The sequence below is a fragment of the Drosophila suzukii genome, chromosome 2R (assembly GCF_043229965.1).
Source record: "Drosophila suzukii chromosome 2R, CBGP_Dsuzu_IsoJpt1.0, whole genome shotgun sequence".
NCBI lineage: Eukaryota > Metazoa > Arthropoda > Insecta > Diptera > Drosophilidae > Drosophila > Drosophila suzukii.
Genome location: NC_092081.1, coordinates 22,077,407 through 22,097,727, shown reverse-complemented (window position 1 = coordinate 22,097,727; position 20,321 = coordinate 22,077,407). Strand labels below are relative to the sequence as shown.

Sequence of the window (20,321 nt, the reverse complement as noted above, 5' to 3'; positions counted from 1 at the left end):
CCACTGATTGTTGCTGCCGGGGAAGTCGCTTTTCCTGCCCCACACACACTCACGTGCCCACACGCACACCCTGACAGCCGTGCGCACACCAACACTCTTGCATTTTATCGCCGTGGAGCCATTAGATCCATGGGGAACTCAATGGACGTTGACGCGCGTCTTGCCAGCTGCATGCTAAATAAACCACCTCGACGAACGACAACTAAAACCGGAATAGATGCTGTGGACAAGGACTTCGACTAAGGAATACTCAGTAATTTGGAAAAATATACAGATTAGCTGATATCCTACAATAGATTACTAGTCTGCTCTATTTTAAAAACGTTTAAGACTGTAACAAGTTCTTTGCCAAAACTAACAACTTTCTTGGGTCACAAGAGTCTACAACAGTCGGCTTACAGTTCAGTGATGTACACTGTTCGTGTGGCAGCTGAGAACGGGCAGAGCTTAATTTAGTTTGTCAAAACATAAAGGCCATAATATTATTATTATTATAAAACGTTCGACTATAATGTAAAATTTACAGGCAAACTTAAATTAAGCTACGTGGAAAGGCCATAATATATATCGTCTTACGATATCAAAAATACTTATAGACATTGTCATACCAGTCGGAATTATCTTTCAAAAATCCTAACTTTAGTTAGATTTCATAGTACAGTACCCCAATTCTTTCGTACACAACTTTTAATAAATATAAATAAATTGAAAGCTAGTTATGTTTAAAGTACTTTAACCATTTTCTTAAAAATTCTAGTGTTACTTATTTTTAATAGAGCTCGAGCATACCCTTAGAACTGGTAAGCAAAAAAAGCGCAACAAGGGAGGGCGACAGTTACAGCACCGAATGCGTTGTAATTGTCAGCTGAACGGACATGTAAAGAGGGCTAAAAGGGAAGGGGAACCATCCGACCCTAGGACAATTGGCTCGGTGCTCGATCTGAGCCAGTGGCGCGTGTCGCAGAAGACGCAAATAGAGTCGTACGTCACTCTGAAGGAGGGGCCTGAAAAAATGTGGCAATGTTGCAACAGACGTGCCATGAAAGCCAAGGTGCAGCGGAAAGTGGCCCCAACAGCCTCGGCCGAATAATTGGACTACGGAATCGGAAGGGGCCTACCGAATTTGGGCATTTGATGGGTTTCAGGGGATTATTAATTGCAGCCCAGGCAGGGATCTGCCTTCGAATCTGCTCAATTGTCAGATGGTTAGATGGTCAGGTGAAGATGGGGCCTGGCAACTGCATGATGCGATATATTTCTGCCAAATCCCTGACGAATGTGCATTGAGACAACTTTGATTGGCCTGCCGGTGATTTATGCCGGAGCTCATTAATTATGCTTGTTAGCCCCATGTTGATGTAGTCAATGGGTTTTGGGTTTTGGCCAAGGGCTTTCGGGCTTAAAAAAAGTGATACCAGCAGGGTCACCTAACGAGGTTCATAATTAGCAGCCCCTGAAATGCGATTCTTTGTCCTCCGGCTGACTTTCAGAGCATGACAGTTGACTAACCGAGGATTTATGGTGGAAAACACCGACCAAGGAGTCCCGGAAGCCATGTAAATCCTCCACCAAGTCGGCTAGTTCACAATGTTACAGAATAAATCGAGCGTTGCAATTGCTGGCAATCGCCTCTTAACTCGTCTCGGCCAAATTCAATTATTTCTGTCGCCCATTTCCACCGGCAGCAGTAATGTTATACATATATATACACTCTAAAGTGGTTCGGAAGGGGGATTGGGCTAAAGGACGTAGTTGAAATTGCATTTAGACAGACTGTGTCGCCAACTGTGCACGCATTTTATGCATTTTATTGGAACGGAGGTAAGGCAAAGGTAGACCCTTGGGATTGCTTTTGCATCTGCAAATATAGGTATTAGATTAATGTTAGGGACTGTGCCGAGGATTGCCAGCGAAATGAAATGGAATAATTGAGAGGAAGGAGTGCGGTTTCGCAGGCCATCGGTGTTTCTGAAGTGTTCTTTAGTAGCAATTGAAAGGGTTGATTGTTTTGACAGGTGGTGAACCAAACTATTGATTCCCATCCCTTTTCATATTTTAACCGCGGTGTCGCATTTGCAAAATTTTGATTTCTGGTAGTATATATGTTCTCGACATCTCGTTAACAGCCATTCAATAAATTCCAAACATATTCTTATTTTTCATAAGGACTACCTAATGTTAGCCAAAAATACTGTCAATCTATAGGGAATTTTCTTTACGAGCTGAACGAGGTTAAACCAAGTTGTGTTAGGGTAAATAACTATTTTCAAAAACCAAACAAAAGGACAGATACTCGTAAATGCGAATAAATATGTTCTGAGGTTTTTTCTGCTTTTATAGTTTTTTTATTTTAATATCTTGTGTCCTAGGGTAAATAATTATTTTCAAAAACCAAACAAAAGGACAGATACTCGTAAATGAGAAAAAATATGTTCTGAGGTTTTTTCTACTTTTATAGTTTTTTTATTTTAATATCTTGTGTCCTCTAACTATAATAATCTTAAAAACATTAAAATAATATTATAATAGGCTCAAGAGATCTAGTCAATTTTTGAGGAATATATTTACTTCCCCATAATATACGTATAAGGTAAAGGAATCCCAAATGGGGCTTCAACTGTCATAAAAAATATTTTTTGGAAAACATAGATAGAAAACATTTCTTTATTATTCTATTGCTAACAATTACTTACACTATTACATCTTTTAGCAATAAAAACCGACAAACGATTTAAACTTCAAGCTCTTCTGGGCTGTTCAAGTTCTATAAAATATGCTGCCACGTACTTTTGCCCAAAACATTCCGTACTTTCCTCAACCGCCTTTGGTATGGGACATGTTTAGTTTTTGCTGTGGCCACCTTTAGCCCAACGAGAGTTCTCGACAGGCAGCGGCTTAAGACGCCTGCGATTCGGCAGGATTGAAAGGACAGACGGACGGCAGGACTCGTCTCGAGGCGACCTCCCACCTGGATCACTTGAAAGGGACGTAATGCATAATTGAAGTCTCCGATTGCAGCGACTGTGCCACGCAAAGCTGCCTGCTTTTCGGGGCCATTGAAAAACGGCTACAATGTTTTTCAAATGACATCCACACATCCAAAGGAAGCGAGGCGCAGGCGCCGATTCGAGTGGAACCCATTGGGTCGCCAGTGGGTTCCTCCAAAAGCGCGGTGCTGGCCCAACTGGAGCCTCAGTGCGACGTCGGCTGGCTAACCAGACGCTTGGCTCCGCAACTGGGAACCCTCCTCATAAAGTACATCCCGATATCCCAATACTCCGATTTCAATCCTGAACTGGTGTAACGGTCTTTTGAATAATTGAAGCAGTGCGTGCCGAACTCGATGCAAATTGATTGCTCATACGCCGCGTGGTACGGCACAAAGGAAGGGCGAAATGGAAAAATAGAAAAATAGTTCTCTATAGGAAAATAGAAAGTAGAAAATAGAAATTGTTGCATGCTCCCGGGCGGCGCAATTGTGGATTGATATTTGCTGGTGCAGTGAGTGTGTGTCAGTGCGATTTGTGTGCGCTTCAAATTCGAATTCAAATGCTTTTTGATTAAAGCCCGCGCGCGAATAGTTTTCCAGGCAATCGGAAAAGTCTAATTGCTCAATGGCATTAGCATTGTGCGGGCTCTTGAATTCTGAGGGGTAAGTTGTGGGATGTGGCATCCAGGGGCTCTCCACATTTATGGTGTCAACAAACAGGCGTTGATCCCCGAAGAGTCTGCTAAAATAACAGAAAGCCAAGGACGAGAACCGTTCTCATACGATTTAATGCCCATTGCTGTTGACTTTTTAAGGACCATCTTTATTGCCAGGCAACTGGCAGGCTGCCTCCTCTCCTTTCGGCTCTTCTGCGAAATCACTTAGCAATTTGTGGGCCCATTCTGGAATCCTTTCTGCGGCTGTCATTGTGCAGTCTGTTTAATTTCACAATTCATTTCATGTCAATCGAATTGTCTAAGGCTGGGGGGCAGATAGATATATAAATTCCGAAAGGGGATTCCTGCGACAAGTGTCGCTATCCGGGAACCGCAAAAGGGACAGATAAGAATGCGGCAAGTTGGCTGTCAGGACGCTCGAGTTTGATGTATTAACGGTTCCGGACTTCAGGCCTGGCTTGCAGCTGGAAATGGACCATAAAAATGCGAAGGGCTCGCATTAAATTCCTCCCATTCCTATTCTGCGCCTGGCTTAGCTGGCGATAAACCTAATAGTAAACATTCCCTTTGTTGACTCTATCTATTGGATTATGTTGTCTTCTACACAAGGCTTAGGAGCCCGGGGTTTGGGCGATGACATAGTTAAAGCTCTGTAGTCTTGAAGACCCACACTTCTGTCAGTAGTTGGCAATATAAAAGACTTTGGCCAAGTATCCTTTAAAGTTTATTCCAAAAAGTCTATAAAGCATCTTGAATTACATGTTTAAGCCACCTCTGATAATAATAAAACCTTCTTTTTTGCCTTACCCATTTATTAAATTTTAATAATTTCTACCTTGTTTTTTAAGTAAAATCGCTTTTGTGGTAAGTGATTGCTTTCAACTTGATTAAGTTGGGGATTTCTTAGCCTTTGCAGCTAAGGACTTTAAATCAATAGGCTTCAAAAAAGGTTTACATCGTACGTGTGATTTGTTTGCTTTTAAGCTGATTTTTTCATCAATAAAGAAGAAAAAGGTGAACTCTTTTGGTAGCAGAACTTAAAGATTTAACTGATGGATTGATCTACTTACTCAAAAGCTAACTTTCTTAAACATGTACAGTATTTAAAATGTGCCATGAAGATTTAAAGTGGTTTGATAAGCTAGAGTTTTTTGATTTCTGTTATATAAAGCTGCAGTCTAGTTTAAGTTCATTAATGAGGAATTAAATTAAAGAAAGATAAGGGACTGTATATAGTAAATATCTTCAAAGTAACATAAATATCTAACTGAAGGGTTGGTCGACTAATTCAAAGATTGTTTTTCTCAGACATTTACGGTTTTTAAAGTATGCAACAAGGGGTTCCCTTTGTTTGATAAGCTATGATATTTTTTCTAAATATTAAAATATTCTTCAAAGTAACTTAGAATTTACCTATAAGTCTATCCTCAGGTCCATCCCCATAGAATATTTAATATTTATATTTTTTATAACTTAAATAACACTCCTGCAGTAAGTAGGCGAAACTATTTGGTTGACACGGCTGAGAGGCAAACAGGAGACTCGTGGAAAATCGTGGCAAATGGAGCGGACACCATGGCGTATGCTTAATCGCTTTTCACGCGGACCAAGCGACGGCAGCTGCTGCCTTCTGATGGCCCGGCCAAATGGAATATTCATATCTGGCGATAAACATACATCTAAACATAATCCATTGTGAAGTACTGAGAGTACTTCAAACAAGTTGCTTACCTAACAAAAAGAGCCAAGGATGGCGGATAACTGCTCGCGTCCTGATTTCTGCTTCCGCCTTGGGAAGTTCGCGGCGCAACGCCTACTTCTATTTTTTTCTGGTGGCGGCTTTTGGCCGGCTTTACTTTTGCTGACTGCTATTTTATGGTGGCCATTAAAGGAAATTGAATATAATTTTGTTTGCTAAGCTCTTCCATAAACTCCCAGGGGCCAAGTGGCTTGAGCTCTTGGTGTTGCTGTATGATTTTCTCTTCCTACCAACGACCACTGCCACCCCGAAATTTTTCATATTTCATCAGGTTCAGGGGCCAGAAAAAGGTCGGTGGTCTAATGGGGCATTGGCCATGGATTTCGGGTGCAACTGGGGCTTTGGCCGCTGGCCAGTGGTTAGATGTGATTGAGAAATTGCACAAGAAGTGGCAGATCTCGCAGCTTAAATTCCGGGCAACCCTTTGGCCTCCGAGATGACGAATGAAGCACCCATTTGAGTGAGCCCAGTGCCTTTCCTGGTCAAATATCTTGGCAGCCTGACAGGCGGTCTATTCAGATCTGTTTGCTGGCCCGGATCCAGTCAATATTGTGGCCGTTCGGACAGACGGAGCTCTTAACTTTTAGCATCTTGGTCCGCTTGCTTACCGATTCCATTATTTATTCAAGTTGGTAGAGGCAAACCTGCATATTGGCACTTCGCCTTCGATTTTCAGGAGGGGAAATCACAAATAATAAATTGTTTCTGCGGTTGTTTCGCCCATTTTCCCCAGTTTTCCCCCCGCTCGCTTTTCCTGTTTACTTTGTCTTAGTCCCCATTTTGCTGTTTGTTCTGGCTGTTTGCTTATCTGTGGGGCTTTTCCCAGGGACCTGCAATCGGACGGAAAAACATTGTTTTCATTTAATTTAAATGTTTTCGTATCATCACTGCAAAACCCTTGGCAAACCATTTGTTACGTCGAGAATTTGTTTTTGACTTTTTTGTATCGAAGGATTTAAATGATGGATGATGAATGGCAGGAGCAGAAACGGAATGTATTTAACTTTAGGAAAAACTACAAACATTTCGATTGATCTACTTGTTTTTATTTTATTTCCATAAAAAGAAAGGTCTTGAAAAACCAGCATTTCTTTAAACATTATGTACCACTAACCCCATAAATTAGAGCTGATCCAAAGTCCCGTGAGTGGTTTTCGCCCACTTTCCGCTGCTGTCATGATGTCTTTTGGTAAATGATTTTCCTGATTCACCAGGTGACAGGTTGTATATTTTTCTGTGACACCATCATCAATCAATTCCGGCGATAATTCACCAAAACATCATTGTAATTCGATGCAAAAAGCCATTTCCTTGCTGTTGTCATTGCTTAAATAAATAAATTCCCTTCTACTCCAGCGGGACGAGGGCCAAAAAAAGCTGCTCACATAATTAAGACAAACCCCAGCTTAAATTGACATTTCCACGAGAGTGAACCGGAAAAAAAGCAGAGAAATAAAATGGGAAAACATTTTATTTTCGTCCTCCCTTTGCCAGATGATGAATTGAGTGATGACGGAAAAAATTTAAGTGCCGAAAGCGGGGGACGCTCACCTGGACCCCGAAAAAGTCATTGGGGTCTTGTAATTCATTGTTATTTTGATGGGAACAAGGTCAGCGGGACATTACGCATACGACATGGTGAGCGGTCTGCGGTTAAGTCTACTAAACATTTCCGACCTCGAGCACGCATGAATGTTAATGGGGAACTCAGCCAGGGTTTAATGTACTAGAAATTATGCCCAAGTTCCCGGGAGGAACTTAAGACCAAGTCATAGTTACGGTTAACTGTCAGGCAGTCTGCCCTCCCTCCCCCGAATTGACATCCTCGGGCGATGGCAACTTTATTTGCCCCAAGATAAATCCACTTGACTCGCAAGTTCCGCCATTTAGATGCAAAGATTTGATGCATGTTCCAAAGTTTTAATAGTGGAGCATTTCAAAAGGGGTTTCTGGAAGTGCCGACGGCCATTTGCTGGATTTGCCAGGAATTAAATTAGCCAAAGCTGTGAAATCTCAGGCAGTAATTTGATTTCCGAGTCCTAATTAACGAGCAGAGTTTAAAGTACTCGGTGCTGTTGTGCCAACTACACGTGTTGAACAAGTCCATGAAGTTCGTCAAACAAACTTTGGGTCGCTTTCCTTTTTCCCCCTGCCAGCTGCCATCTGTGGCTTTCCCATTTTCCTGTGGACCAGCGCTGACGACATCCGACGACATTTCTTTTCACTCCAGACCGCTCTTCATTTTAACGGCATTTCAGCCTTCGCCCGTCGCTGTCGCATCTGATTTCGGGATGTGGACACGGGCACTGTGGGCTCGGGGTCACCAAAAGCAAATTTGCGCCGGGAAAGTGCGTTCTTTACTTAAGATAATATTTATAATTGCGTGGGGGATTGGTTTTATTCAAGCACTGGGTGTCATCCTTCTTAAAATCAGTTAAATATGCAATGTGCATATGATATGATTATTCTTTGTTAGTGGTACTTTAATAAATGCGTGCAAGGGATGTTTAAAACGGCTTATAATACCATTTTTATATTCATTTATAAACCTTATTTATCGATAAAAATCTATTTTTTCTATAACCTGTTAATAATGAAATTATTTATTGTTTACTCATTATTCAAGATTTTAGGAATCAGACCATTTAAGAATTTCATACTGGAAAAATATAAATGCTATATATTTATTTTCATCCTTTGTCCTACTAATTAAATACCAATTTTTAATAAGGATTCATATATTAGCTCTCAAACTCATAGTCTGTATAACTAGAATTTTATACTTGATTAAGGTTCGCGTTATGAAAGATTGAGCTTTTGAATTTAAGAGTAAAGGGAAAAAAGAAAAATGCTGATATACATCATTAGAATAAATTCTCTAAAAGCAAACATAGCCAACTCCCAGATCGCTGAACTTAATTTATGAAAACTCTTCCGACAAGAAATCCGCCTGAGCCAAGGTATTCCATTTTAATTGTGCCAAAGGTGGTTGCCATGGCCATGGAAACTCCGTTCCCGAAACTCGGCAAATGAGTTGGCAATTTAGGGGTCTGTCCGTGTGGCAGGAGCAGGGATCCCAGATCCTGGGACCCGGCAACCGGGATGCCCGTGCAGCCGTAGTTTGTGTCCCGTGGCGTGCCAGTTGGTGGCCCATTCTGACCCATGGTGCAGCCGGGATGACAGTCAGCCATTGTGATGTCGGTTTTTGCACTGGCATGACTCCTTCCCTTCGCCGGGCTGTTGGCCTAATGTCTGTTTGGTTTCTTGGCACGACATGCCCGGCGTCTTGTGATGAAAAACTTATCATAAAACTTTGGCAAAACTGCAAAGTTGTCAAGGTTTTTGTCATTTGCCTGTCTCTCCATTCTCTGCGAAGCTTTTCAGCTTGTGGCTGGGCTGAAATAATTATAAATAACTTAAAAGCAGGATGCAGAAAAGCGGCAAACAGCTCTGGCAAAAACCGAGAACCCAAAACCAATAAACAAATCCCATTCAGAGGCTTTTTGGCATTTTGAGCCCCACACAAGTATGCTATACTAGAGAGCACGCGATTTTGGCATTTAACTTTTATGCTTTAATTGGCACTATAAACAGCTAATAAAATCGAAGGCACTCTGCTCGTCAAATGGCCAATCGATAGCTGAAGAGCGGCCACTTGAGCGAACAATAAAAATGCTCGAGCCAGGACATTGTCTGCCGAATGATTTGTTTTCCTGCGCCGGGAATCCTGCTCCTGCCATTGACAGACTGTCATAAATATGAGGCACACAAACAATACGGCAAGCCGAAAACTACAGACTCGTTTGTGTGTGTATCAGGATATTGTGTGTACGAGCGGCATGTTTGTGCATGTAGTTGACATCCTGGCTTCGAATCGCCGACCATCGACATAACAAACTGTTCAGGTGCACGAGTTTCCGGGTCCTTTGAGTCCTTCGTGTCCTTCGCCTAGGCAACCTTTGATGGAATGCCTGTCTACGGTCTGTTTTCTGTTTTTCCGGCCATAACTTCGCCGCTCCGCTCGAGCGTGAAAAATGGCTGCAACTTGTTGTCGCCAAAATTTTAATTAATTAAAATTTATCGAACAAAATTTGGTGTACTTATTGGGGAATTTTAATTAACAGCAGACCATTTTCAATACTTATTAGAAATTTTTTTTAAATAAAAGGACAATAAATTTGTGTTATGTTTTGAAAATATTCTACATTTTAGTCCTGGCTTTGTACACAATTTAATCATCCAAGTTTAATAAATTCCTAAACTAATAATTCGTCGATAAATTCCATTTATGGTTTAGGCGGTCACCTATAAATGTGTTTTCTTTCAATTAAATATTCAATCTGTATCTGACCATTTATGTAATTTTAATTAATGCGCAATTATTGCTTTAAAACTCATGTTAAATATTGCATGTTAACAGTTCATTGCAATTTGATGACACAGTTTTTATCAAAACGTAAAAACACACCAATTAAAAACAGATCAATTATAAAATTTTTTTGTAGTCTATGACATATTATTTAAACTTTTTTCCTTAAAAAAGTACTAGCCCAATTTAAAATGTAAATTCCCAGCAATTGCTTAGCGATTAAGGTAAACCGAATCCGACATTTGCGCCAGCATTTTTATGTTGAATGAGAATTCAGGACATTCGGTGGCCATTTGTGGCCCATAAAGTTTGGCTGTAAATTTTTACAACAATGAGACATGCATCCCCAAGGAGCCCAAAAGGTGCCAAACAAATCCAGCTAAATGGCATTTACATTCAAACTAAGTCACTGGCAAGCTGAGCGGACGGCCCAAGAATGTGGTCTAATTTATTTAAATAATTTAGAATTTTGGGCCGTTAAAAATAAACAAAAGGAAATAATAGCAGCTGTGTCTAGTCGCGTCAGAGGCTCGAGATAAGGGCGGATGGCGGGGTCAGAGGACAAAGCGTGGCCAACAAAAGGCCAAAAGTTAATGTGTGCCCAAGTAGCAGCCACCCCGCAGTTGGCCCATTAAATAGAAGGCCTTCCGCCTGGAAGCGTTCCGCTTCCGACAAGTGGACGCCTTCCTCCGCCAGATCCTATCAGTAGTCTCTTATTTTGGGGAGGACACCGGGAATCCCGGCCTTTGTCTGCGGCCAGTGCGTTGATTACTTTGGGGAAATGGGCCCGAAAGGTAAACCTGTATACCTGTGTTCCCCGGCTGTCATTTTCTGTTTGCCGTCTGCTGGCTGATTTATTTGTTGTGATTTCGCCCATTTTCGCACAATCAACTGCCTGGCGTTGTTATTACGTGGCCATAAATCATCGCATCCCTGAAATAATAAACGTAAATTATAATAAAGCCAAATATTTGCTTTCCATCTAAGTTTGATAGGGGTTTTAGCTCAGCACAGGCCTTAAGTCATATCGTAAGCTTTAAAACACTTTAACCGGCTCATTCATATTTTATCCTTTTCGAAAACCAACCGGATAAAGCGAAAGCTCAGACTTTTATTGCTAATGGATATTGACCAGGCTTTCATTTATAATTAAAACCAAGTGATTGCCTCCCAAAATCCTTTAGTACATTTTAACGAAAAGGTTTTCCCACTTCAACAGCAATTTAAATTATCCTTAAATGCTGTATTAGATATTCATGGGCCTGACTTAATTTATTTTCATCGAAGTAAACACTTTTATTGGCGGCTGTCTCAACAACAATATTTTAAAAAGCAATTCACTGTCCGTTTTGTGTGTAAAATCACTGGCTCATATACAAATTAATTCCATTCACATTCGATAATGGCCGCTGCGGCATTGATTCGATGGAACACCGCCATTCCGGTTATATAAATTTCCATTACGCATACGAACCGTTGACGCGGCCATAATGTCTCATTATGTTTGACTTGCACGGGAAAACAATGAAATTAAGCTGGATGGTCGGACTGTCGGCTGTCGGGCTGTCGGCCAACCACTTGAGCGAAATGTTCAAGTTTGGCCATTAAAAACGCATTAACATGGCACAATGGCTTGACAAATAGCTCGAAATGCATGGGCTTTCCGCTCGGGCGTTGCGCATACGCCGTGTGTTCATGACAGCGTAAGTGAGGAGGGGCTCTTCATGCCGCTCAAATGCGTTTTATCAGTGCAATTACGCACCCCAGCTGCCAGGAGGACAATAGACACCCACTGTCCAGGTGGCCAGACATCTTCATTAGGCCGACAGCCTGGTGGGCCTTCTTTAGTACGATCCTCCGCCTGATTTATTACTTACTACTGTGTATCTCGCAAATACTTTCCCCATTCTGCCGTTTGACAACTTTCTGCTTATCCGCCCAGCAGGCAGCCAAACGGGAATCCCCCTGTTTGCCATCTACAAATTACTTTAATACTTTGCGCCCGATGTTACGCGGAAGTGTTTTACGCACACACCCACCAAAGTCCACATAAGCTTCGAGACACAATTCTGGGAACTTTTTCTTTCAATCATAAAATCAGAACTTTCCACCCTTTATGACATAATCAGTGCGAGTATGCGAGCACATGGGAGGGTTGGGAAAAGGAAAAAAAGAGGGTAAAAAGGGGGGCAAGCGCCTCTGGCTGCAATTGTCTTGTCTTTTATAGTTCCTACACTTGCCAGCACTCACTAGAGATGACACAAAAAAGTTCTTTCAAGATACAGGAAGCTACGTAAAAAGTTTACAATTTGGCATAAAATCGATGAGGAAAAAGTGTAGGTTCATCTCTTTTTAAGGGGTTCTTAACTAAACCTAACATTTCTTAGATTATACAGATATAATTTGAAAATAACCAAAATGAAGTTGGTATTATGTTCAGTACTGATAAACAAAATGGTCTGCTTGTCTGAACTTCATCCCTTTTACAAACTTATTTACGACTGCCATATCTGAGAATATTACGCATGACGGTCTTACGATCGCCCCGAGGTCATCCCCAACTGCCATTTAATTTGCACTTAAGCCCGGGGCAGGGACTGATTTTTATTATGAAAGGGTTGTGCTGTAGTACTGCACCCGCAGCGGATCCCATGACCTCGTAAAGCTACATAGTCGGCGGCATTAAATGGTATATAGTTTTATTGCTAATTCAATGCTAACCAAAGATATTGTCATAGATTTTGTGCCAGATACTGCTGCGCCGGAAGAGGGCGTTGGCGTTGCCCTCCTTGACGAACAGTTGGTACCGCTTGAGGGTCTGGGGGTCGCTGGGTCCCCAGTTGGGCAGGGGCTCAAAGGCTTTGCGGATGCGTTCCCAGAGACCTAGATGCGCGGGCTGCTGCCGCACGGCGGGAATGGCCCAGAAGAGCACCTGGCCCACGCCGAAGGCACTCAGGCACCAGCCAAAAACTATAAAAAAAAGAATTTATTAACCAGGATATGCTAAGAGAAGGGTTAATCCCTTACCGTAAACCCCCGACTGGTAGGTGTAGTCCTTGTACTTCAGCGGTTCGTACAGCACCAATGTGTAGATGAGGATGGCCAGCATCAGCAGCGGGGTGATGACCGCCCAGCAGATGCGGTAGTACAGCGAGGTCTTGATGCCAATCATGAACTCCACATCCCGGCAGAGTCGCTTCACCCCGTAGATCCAGGCAATGGCCACCAGCTCGAAGATGGCCAGCACCAGGGCCACAAAGGTGGCTCCAAAGAAGTCTAGGAGGTTCAGCACGAACTGTCCACCGGGAGTGATGTATAGCAGGCCCAGAAAGTAGCCCACCAGGGCTATGCCCACCACTATCACCCAGTTCTTGAGGTGCCCGAACTGATCCTTGATCACGGTGGACAGACAGGAGGCCATGCCCACATTGCTGCCGATCCCGAGGACGAAGAGCATCAGGAAGAAGAGCACGGAGAAGAGCTGCGGCAGCACCTTGAACTTGGCAATGGCATCTGGGTAGGAGATGAAGGCCAGGCCAGGACCTCCATTGACCACACTCGCGATGTCGCTGGTGTTGTTCTCATGGGCCAGGTTCCCCAGGATCCCAAAGATAATCACTCCCGAGAGCAGGGAGGTGAAGGTGTCCAGAGTGGTGACGATGTTGGCATCCCTATAAGGAACAGGATTAACTTGGATTACTAACTCAAGACTTGACATTATCTCCTCTCACCTGTATATGTTGTGGCCAAATCTATTGTAAGAGGCATACATGATGATGTTCCCGAAGCAGATGGCCAGCGAGAAGAACACCTGGGTGACGGCGGCGTACCAGACCTGCGGCTCCAGGAGCTTGTGCCACTGCGGCCGCAGGAAGTACAGGACCCCATCGAAGGCTCCTGGCAGGCTGAGGGCCCTCACCAGGAGGACGAACATAACCACGTAGGGGAAGAGGGCCAGGAAGTAGGACGCCTTGCCAGAACTCTTCACCCCCTTGAACATGATGCCCGCTATGATGAGCCAGGCCACGGCCAGTGCCACAGCCAGACTCCAGCTGGGATACCCGATGCCGTCATCGATGCTGGATTTCTCGCGCAGAATGATGTTCCTGCAGTACATGGGAGACATGAACGCCACATCCTGCTGGCCCCTTGCTGTTTGCCCACTCACGTGAAGTAGAATTCCGCCGAGGTGGTGCGCACACCTGAGCTCGTGTTAGCCAAACTGGAGGTCCCGCTGGCTTCCTCCAGACCCGAGTCCAGGCATTCCGGTCCCCATTCCGCCCGGCAGTAGCTCCACGGCAGGGTGGGGTAGAAGGAGTCCACGAAGTAGCGCAGTGTTAGGGCCATTAACGTGGCGTAGTAGGTGCTCACGATGCCCGTGGCCAGAACCTGGCCATAGCCAATGCCTGGTTGGGAAAGAGATACGAGTTATCCTGTGATTTATCGAGCCATTTATAACACACATCGCGGATTCATCCTCACGCCGCGAGCTTATTGATTGATTTTCGATTGCAAAGCAAGTGTGTTATTAAAAGATGGTAAGCCAAGCTTTAGAAGTCACTGCGGCTTATATCAAGCTATTAATATTAATTTCAAAGAAATCTATTTCTATCTGGGCTACGAAATAATCGGAGTTTTCAACACGTCGTAAACAAATAAGAAGTGGTATATTCATAAAGATAACGTTTTTTTTGTTAGCTTCTAAGATATTGTGCATTACAGCGTTTTTACTTTAGTTCTGTAGTCCTATGTACATTTTTTTTGGATTAACCTCAGCTCTACTAAATTGTTAAGAAGAACAAGTACTATTTTCAGTTCATAGCTTGACTCAACGCCTTTTAAATATTTGTAAATGATATTATTGGTAACCATAGTCATCTAAATAATTTGGTAATGCCACTATATTTTCTGATTCATTTAAAAGTCAGATTCAAGACCCATTTACCAAGACTTCTTAAACTCACCCCTCATGATGGGCGAGAAGTCGTAGACCTTGACACTTCCGCGACTGGAGAACTGGCCGAGCAGCATTTCCAGATAGTACACGGGCTTGCCCACCAAAACCAGGACGATCAGGTAGGGGATTACGAAGGCTCCTCCGCCGTTCTCCAGAGCGGTGAAGGGAAATCGCCAGACGTTTCCCAAACCCACACTCAGTGCGATGCAGGACATAAGGAACTCTATGTCGTTGTTCCAGCTGGCCCGTTGTTTCCCCTGCTGACCAGCCTCCACTTCAGGCTGATCATCTCCTGGTGCTGCTCCAGATCCTGGCGAGGTCACCTTCTTTCCATTCGAAGAGTCATTCGGCTTGTATGCCCCTGGTATCGAGATGGTCGAGGCATTCAGAGAGCCCACAAACGCCTGGTTCAGGTGTCCGTTGTTATTATTGTTGTTATTGGCTGTGGCTTCCATGTTGCAGCTGCAAATCAATCAGTAATTTTAGTGGTTACACTAACCTTCAACTTAAATCGCAACTACTTAAGGTTACAATCTACCGGTGGTCAAGTTTTGAGGCCTCAATTATGGGCATCGATTACCGGTTCAGTGGGACAAAGACAAATACTGAGCTGCCAAGTCACTGACCCACTGACTTAGGCGATTACGCATTACATAACAATGGGTGAATGCAGTAAAAACTGCATCAAACTGGTAAACTGCAGCAGGCCAAAACGCTTGGCAATTTGGCTGCCAAGCCTCAGGGCGAAACCAGTTTCCTGGCCTTTTCAGGGAAAGGTCTCCGAGCGTCTGGCTTTTTGGAACTTGGGTTCCATTCATAACAACACCTCGGGTTTCTCGTTTGAAAAATTGTTTCCGATGCGGGACAACCACTTTCCTGATATCTCGAGTTTCGGTTTGATTTATTGCATCTCTGGGGCAGAGCAGCCTCAAAATGATTAACGGTTATGCTAAACTTTCTCATAAATAATTTTAAAATTGTCTTACATGTTCTCATAACTAACTTATAAATATAATATCTTAACAAGGCAGTTGCATTCCTTTAACTGTTTTTAGGCTTGTAACATTGAAAGTACTACACTATTTTCTTCCTGATTAAAAACCAGTTGACAAACCAAGACATTGGCCTTGTTATCGTAAAAACACAAAAATGAAAACAAAACGGGTTAACAAGCTGTTACCGGCAGGTTTTATAACCAATTGATATGGATTATGACTCAAAGTGGAACTTTTATGAGGATAGGATTGATGATTCACTTAAGGTATTGGGAAGACAGATGTGTTAAGTATGCTGTCAGCTATCTCGTTTCTATTATAAAACACATTTCCAATTATGGAACCATTAGGTTTTAAATTCATTAGGGTATCAACTCGTCGACCCGTTTGAATGGGATTCCCAGGTTTGTTTACCTTTCCGATGTCTCTAGATCGTGTCTGACTATTGTGAGCATTGCGCATGCGCAGCTGCTTCGACGATTGTTCTCGATGCAACAATGGAAAGTAAGTGTGCGCAATGCAACTTGCAACCTGGTATGACTCAAAAATGTCAGAGGAACGTGCAAGCCGCAATTACCCGCCAATTTGCCAACTTGGCCCAAACAATAAACAAAACAAAACAAAGCGTGAAGTACGAACCACAAAACTCGATAGCACGTTCCCCGGTATTTTTTTTTTGGTGGGGGGTGGTAGTGCTTTAGGTGGCTGTTTTGGTGGTGCGATAAAGCCCGCCAGCCCCACACGTTCTAAATGGGCTTTTATTATTTTATATTGACAAGAGTCAATTATCTAATTGCACCCGAGGCGCTTTTTTGCCGCTAACAGAACGTTGCCTGTTTTAATTTATTGCATAAAAAAGTGTGACACACTGATATAATGTTTTATTGTAACTAAGTTAGCGCCCAGACACAGACTCAATCTTGCAAAAAAAGTATCTTTCTCTCACTTATCTGGCGAATGAGAATCATAAAGTTTGCAGACATGCAATAAGAATCTTTAGGGTGTCAATAAAGATAGAGTGACTGAAGGGGTATCGCAATGTACCGAAATAATACGGGGTGAAATGCGAGACCTTCTAACTAGTTTTATGCAAAGAGTTTTTGGGTAAATTCAGCCCATACGTCATGAATAGTAGTTGTATGGCTCTATCATAACTTGTTGATAGTAGGTTAAACACGCGACTTTTATGATAGGCTCGGCACACTTTTTTTATCTCAGGGTTTCCTTATGATCATAAAAAAGTAGGGTTTGCAAATTTGCTTTATTACTTTCTCTCCGCTTTAATCTTTTGTTCAGAAATGTGTTGCCAGGTGCTCTGGAAGTTGTATCATTTCGGCTTTATTTCCCTTTGAAGAATCACTGTCACTTGTCTCTGTTTATTCAAATTTGATTTCTATCTGTTTTTCAGTCACTTTGCGTTGGTAAACAATTGAATTGCGTTGAAGTATCCAAGCGAACCGCTCGCCGCGAACGCCAAAAGCTCACTGAGCAGCTCTTTTTGCCCAGAGGCGTCTCTGGGTTCGTAAGCGGAATAAAAACAAAGAAACTCGAAAACGAAAACAAAACACGAAAATACAAAAAAAGAGTTAGGAGGTGTTTCGGGGAGCTGGCCATTAGACTTGACATAAGCCAAGGTAAGTGAAAATATGAAAATAAAGTTATTATAGATTCGCCTCCGCAGCGCACTTATGTGTAAGGCGTATCTTTGATGTTACATACGGACGTGCTCTTGTGTGTTTTTAGGGAAGAGTCAGTGACATAAGCATTATTTTTTTAGTTATTATAATTAAGGTGGTTAGTATGTTTATTATTTGATATATGACTTTAAATTCGTTTGTCTTCCATTACATAATGTCCATTGTTCTATGAGTTTACACACGAACTTCTAAAAAAGTACTTTGTTAAATTATGGTTAATGATAAAATTGGTATCTGTTATGTTTAATAGGTTTAAAAAACTATTCCTATCCTTTGTTCTTACATCAGCATTTTTATATTATTCAGAATTCATTTTTTTTTCTAGAATTTTCTGTTTATGCTTAGTATCATTACCTTAACTTTTATCTTTTTGGGATACATTTCATCACAGATTTCATGATATAATAGCCAGCTTTATGAATGAAAAAGTGCAGGTAATGCTCATTCAGAGTGAGCACACAAAAAAAAAAAAATAATTTTATTACCCACTATTAAAATTGTTATTGTGTAATCAAGTTTATATCATATTACTTTTTATAACTCTATTATCGATTGTCCTTTGTTATTATCGATTAAAACGATAACATACTTTTATGGAACCTTTTCAAATGCAACTCAAAAACAATAATAAATGTTTTATAGAGAGATTAACAAAAGGTAACCCCCTTTTACTTACATTCCAAGAAATTGTATTTTTAGATACTCGTTAACAGTACCGAGAAGTGTGGAATTCCTGTCTGGGGGACTTTGATAAGAAACCAATATAAATTTATTATTCTGACACGGACTAACTACCTAATTGCAGTTTTGGGTTGGCGGTATCCAAACGAACGCCCCACTGAATTTTGGTCATGAAAGTAAAAGCTCATGTCGGTTCATATGTTAGAGCAAACATTTTAATTGGATGCAAATTTTCGACACTTGGCTACTGAGGTTCGTTTACCGACTGCGGCTCAGTTTTAGAAAGAGGGAGATGGGTGTAGGAAAACACTATATATAGAAACGGGGGGATAGCTCCATGGTGTAGTGGCAAACAATTTTCGGTTTTCACTGGCATTAACACGCAAAATTGACCGCAACAAATTTACAGCATTTCCATGTGAGCAACTCTGGTGCGTGGGCGCATTGATCCCAACAATTCAATTAAAATCTCAACGATGCTGGTCGAGTGCTATGCCATTTTTCAGCACGCCCTAAAACGCATTCCATCCCGAGTGAATTACAGTAATGACATTTATTTTTACTTTTCAATTACGAGCTGTGGGCTAGGAGATAGGCCGGCAAAAATGAATCTCTTTGCCATTTAAAATGTAATTAATTTTTAATGCTCGCAAATGCGGTGACGTTGACGGGTTTAATCTGTCTGTTTATGGATGAGTTTCCCCCTGATTATCTGCATTTGCATGTGTTTCTGTGGCTTATTTATTGGCCAGTCGGTAATTGTTGGGCTGAAAGGACTTAGCAACAATGCATCGCCATGCGGAATATGCAGTTAATTCGATTAATAAAAGCCAACGAGTCCTGTAAGTGGGCGCCTGCGGCTGATTGTCCTTTTAATTGTTGCTCTCTTTGTTATGGATTTATTTTGAAGGGAAACACGCTGGACAAAACCTAGTTGTACGTCTCTTATTTCTTTCTGAATTAGCCTTTCCAGTTGGTCAGTACGTTTCGTTCTGGTCCGCAATTACAATTACCGAAGCTATCTAGAATTTCACTAATTCGCAGGACTAATTTGGCATTTAAATGAGCCACAGCCGCAGGGAGAAAATGACAGGGCAGCAGCGAACTGTGAATTTATGGCCAACGAGCATTCGGATTCGAGTTGACAAAAAGTAGAAGCCACTTACAAATTTTCCCAGTCATTTATCAAGCGTTAGCAGGGCATAAATCTCGTCGAGGCAAATGGCCAAATAGCAGTCAGCGACAAACAAACTAAGGTACACTGATAGAAATATATGCATCTTGAATTTAAACCTTCGAATTATGTATTTTTATTAAATACAGACATATAATATTCTGAGCATAACATTTTGAATTGCACGGTTGAATGTTATACTTGTTAAATCCAATTGAAAAACACAAGATACGACGTTAGTCATATTTATTTTAAATATAATAAGTCATTAAATATTATATTATTCCTTCCTCTTAAAATTAAAAATGTTTTAAATAAATTATTTATGTATTGACACCGGCAAAAATATATTTAAATTGAATATAAGATATCTTTTAGATACTCCTTCTTTTTTTATCGGTTTACTTTTATATTACTTTCCCCTTAAAATACAAGTTAAAATGTTTTAAATATATTATAAACAGCAAAATATGTTCAAATTCAATATGAAATCCTTGGATTTACTCCCTCTTTTTTATCAGTGTACGGTGGTCTTGGCCAAAAGTCAAATCCAGGCCGTGGCCATAATGCTCCGCGTCACGCAATTGTCTTTTGGTTTTCGGTGGCAAGTTGTAGCAGGAATCGCGAGGAGTTGGCATTATATTTTACTGCCTTCGACTGTTGGACACTAAAAACAAAGGACGACAATGAGCCAGGTTAACGTGGCTGCTACAATGGCAGTTGTTTTAGCATATGGCACGTGGCAGGTTGATTTATGCAGTCGAGTCGGATGAAAAATTGATGATTTAAGTCCGGCAGTTGAATGCCTCCTTGGGGCCTCGTTTGTACAAGTGTGATTCCATTCCAACTCGATTTGATCCTTATCGTGTGTTTACTTAATTAAGATTCTGGCAACTACTGGACCGAACTGGCTTTCTAATTGAATCTAAGCCTAGACTTTTTCATACATTTGTTGTATGAGATGTTGGAGAATGTTTCACATGTAGGCCTGCAATTAGCCGGATTAGCTTTCCCAGGAAGGTA

General features: G+C 41.7%; 2 protein-coding genes across 2 annotated transcripts in view; one reads left to right on the top strand and one right to left on the bottom strand.

Annotated features, from left to right (window-relative positions):
- Positions 1 to 3,185: 3,185 nt before the first annotated feature.
- The window catches only part of LOC108009731 (uncharacterized), a 44,420-nt gene continuing 27,284 nt past the window's right edge, over positions 3,186 to 20,321 (top strand). Inside the window, exons 1-2 of the mRNA XM_017074314.4 lie at positions 3,186 to 3,652; positions 17,155 to 17,380. The gene's annotated coding sequence lies outside the window, so the exon portion shown is untranslated. The remainder of the gene's footprint in view (positions 3,653 to 17,154; positions 17,381 to 20,321) is intronic.
- On the bottom strand, positions 12,477 to 17,230 carry LOC108009732 (sodium-dependent nutrient amino acid transporter 1). The gene is made up of 6 exons (XM_017074316.4): positions 17,015 to 17,230; positions 14,759 to 15,213; positions 13,963 to 14,200; positions 13,526 to 13,900; positions 12,822 to 13,465; positions 12,477 to 12,764 (listed from the first exon to the last, which is right to left on the bottom strand). The coding sequence occupies exons 2-6, from the start codon at positions 15,204 to 15,206 to the stop codon at positions 12,511 to 12,513; spliced, it is 1,959 nt and encodes a 652-aa protein (XP_016929805.2). The 5' UTR covers positions 15,207 to 15,213; positions 17,015 to 17,230; the 3' UTR covers positions 12,477 to 12,510.

Excerpts from the sequence above, each read along its gene's own strand:
- LOC108009732 (XM_017074316.4), bottom strand. The coding sequence starts at position 15,206 with ATGGAAGCCACAGCCAATAACAACAATAATAACAACGGACACCTGAAC. Across the intron at positions 14,201-14,758 it reads CTTCTCGCCCATCATGAGGG|GCATTGGCTATGGCCAGGTT; the intron begins GTGAGTTTAAGA and ends TTTCCCAACCAG. Across the intron at positions 13,901-13,962 it reads TCGGCGGAATTCTACTTCAC|GAACATCATTCTGCGCGAGA; the intron begins GTGAGTGGGCAA and ends CATGTACTGCAG.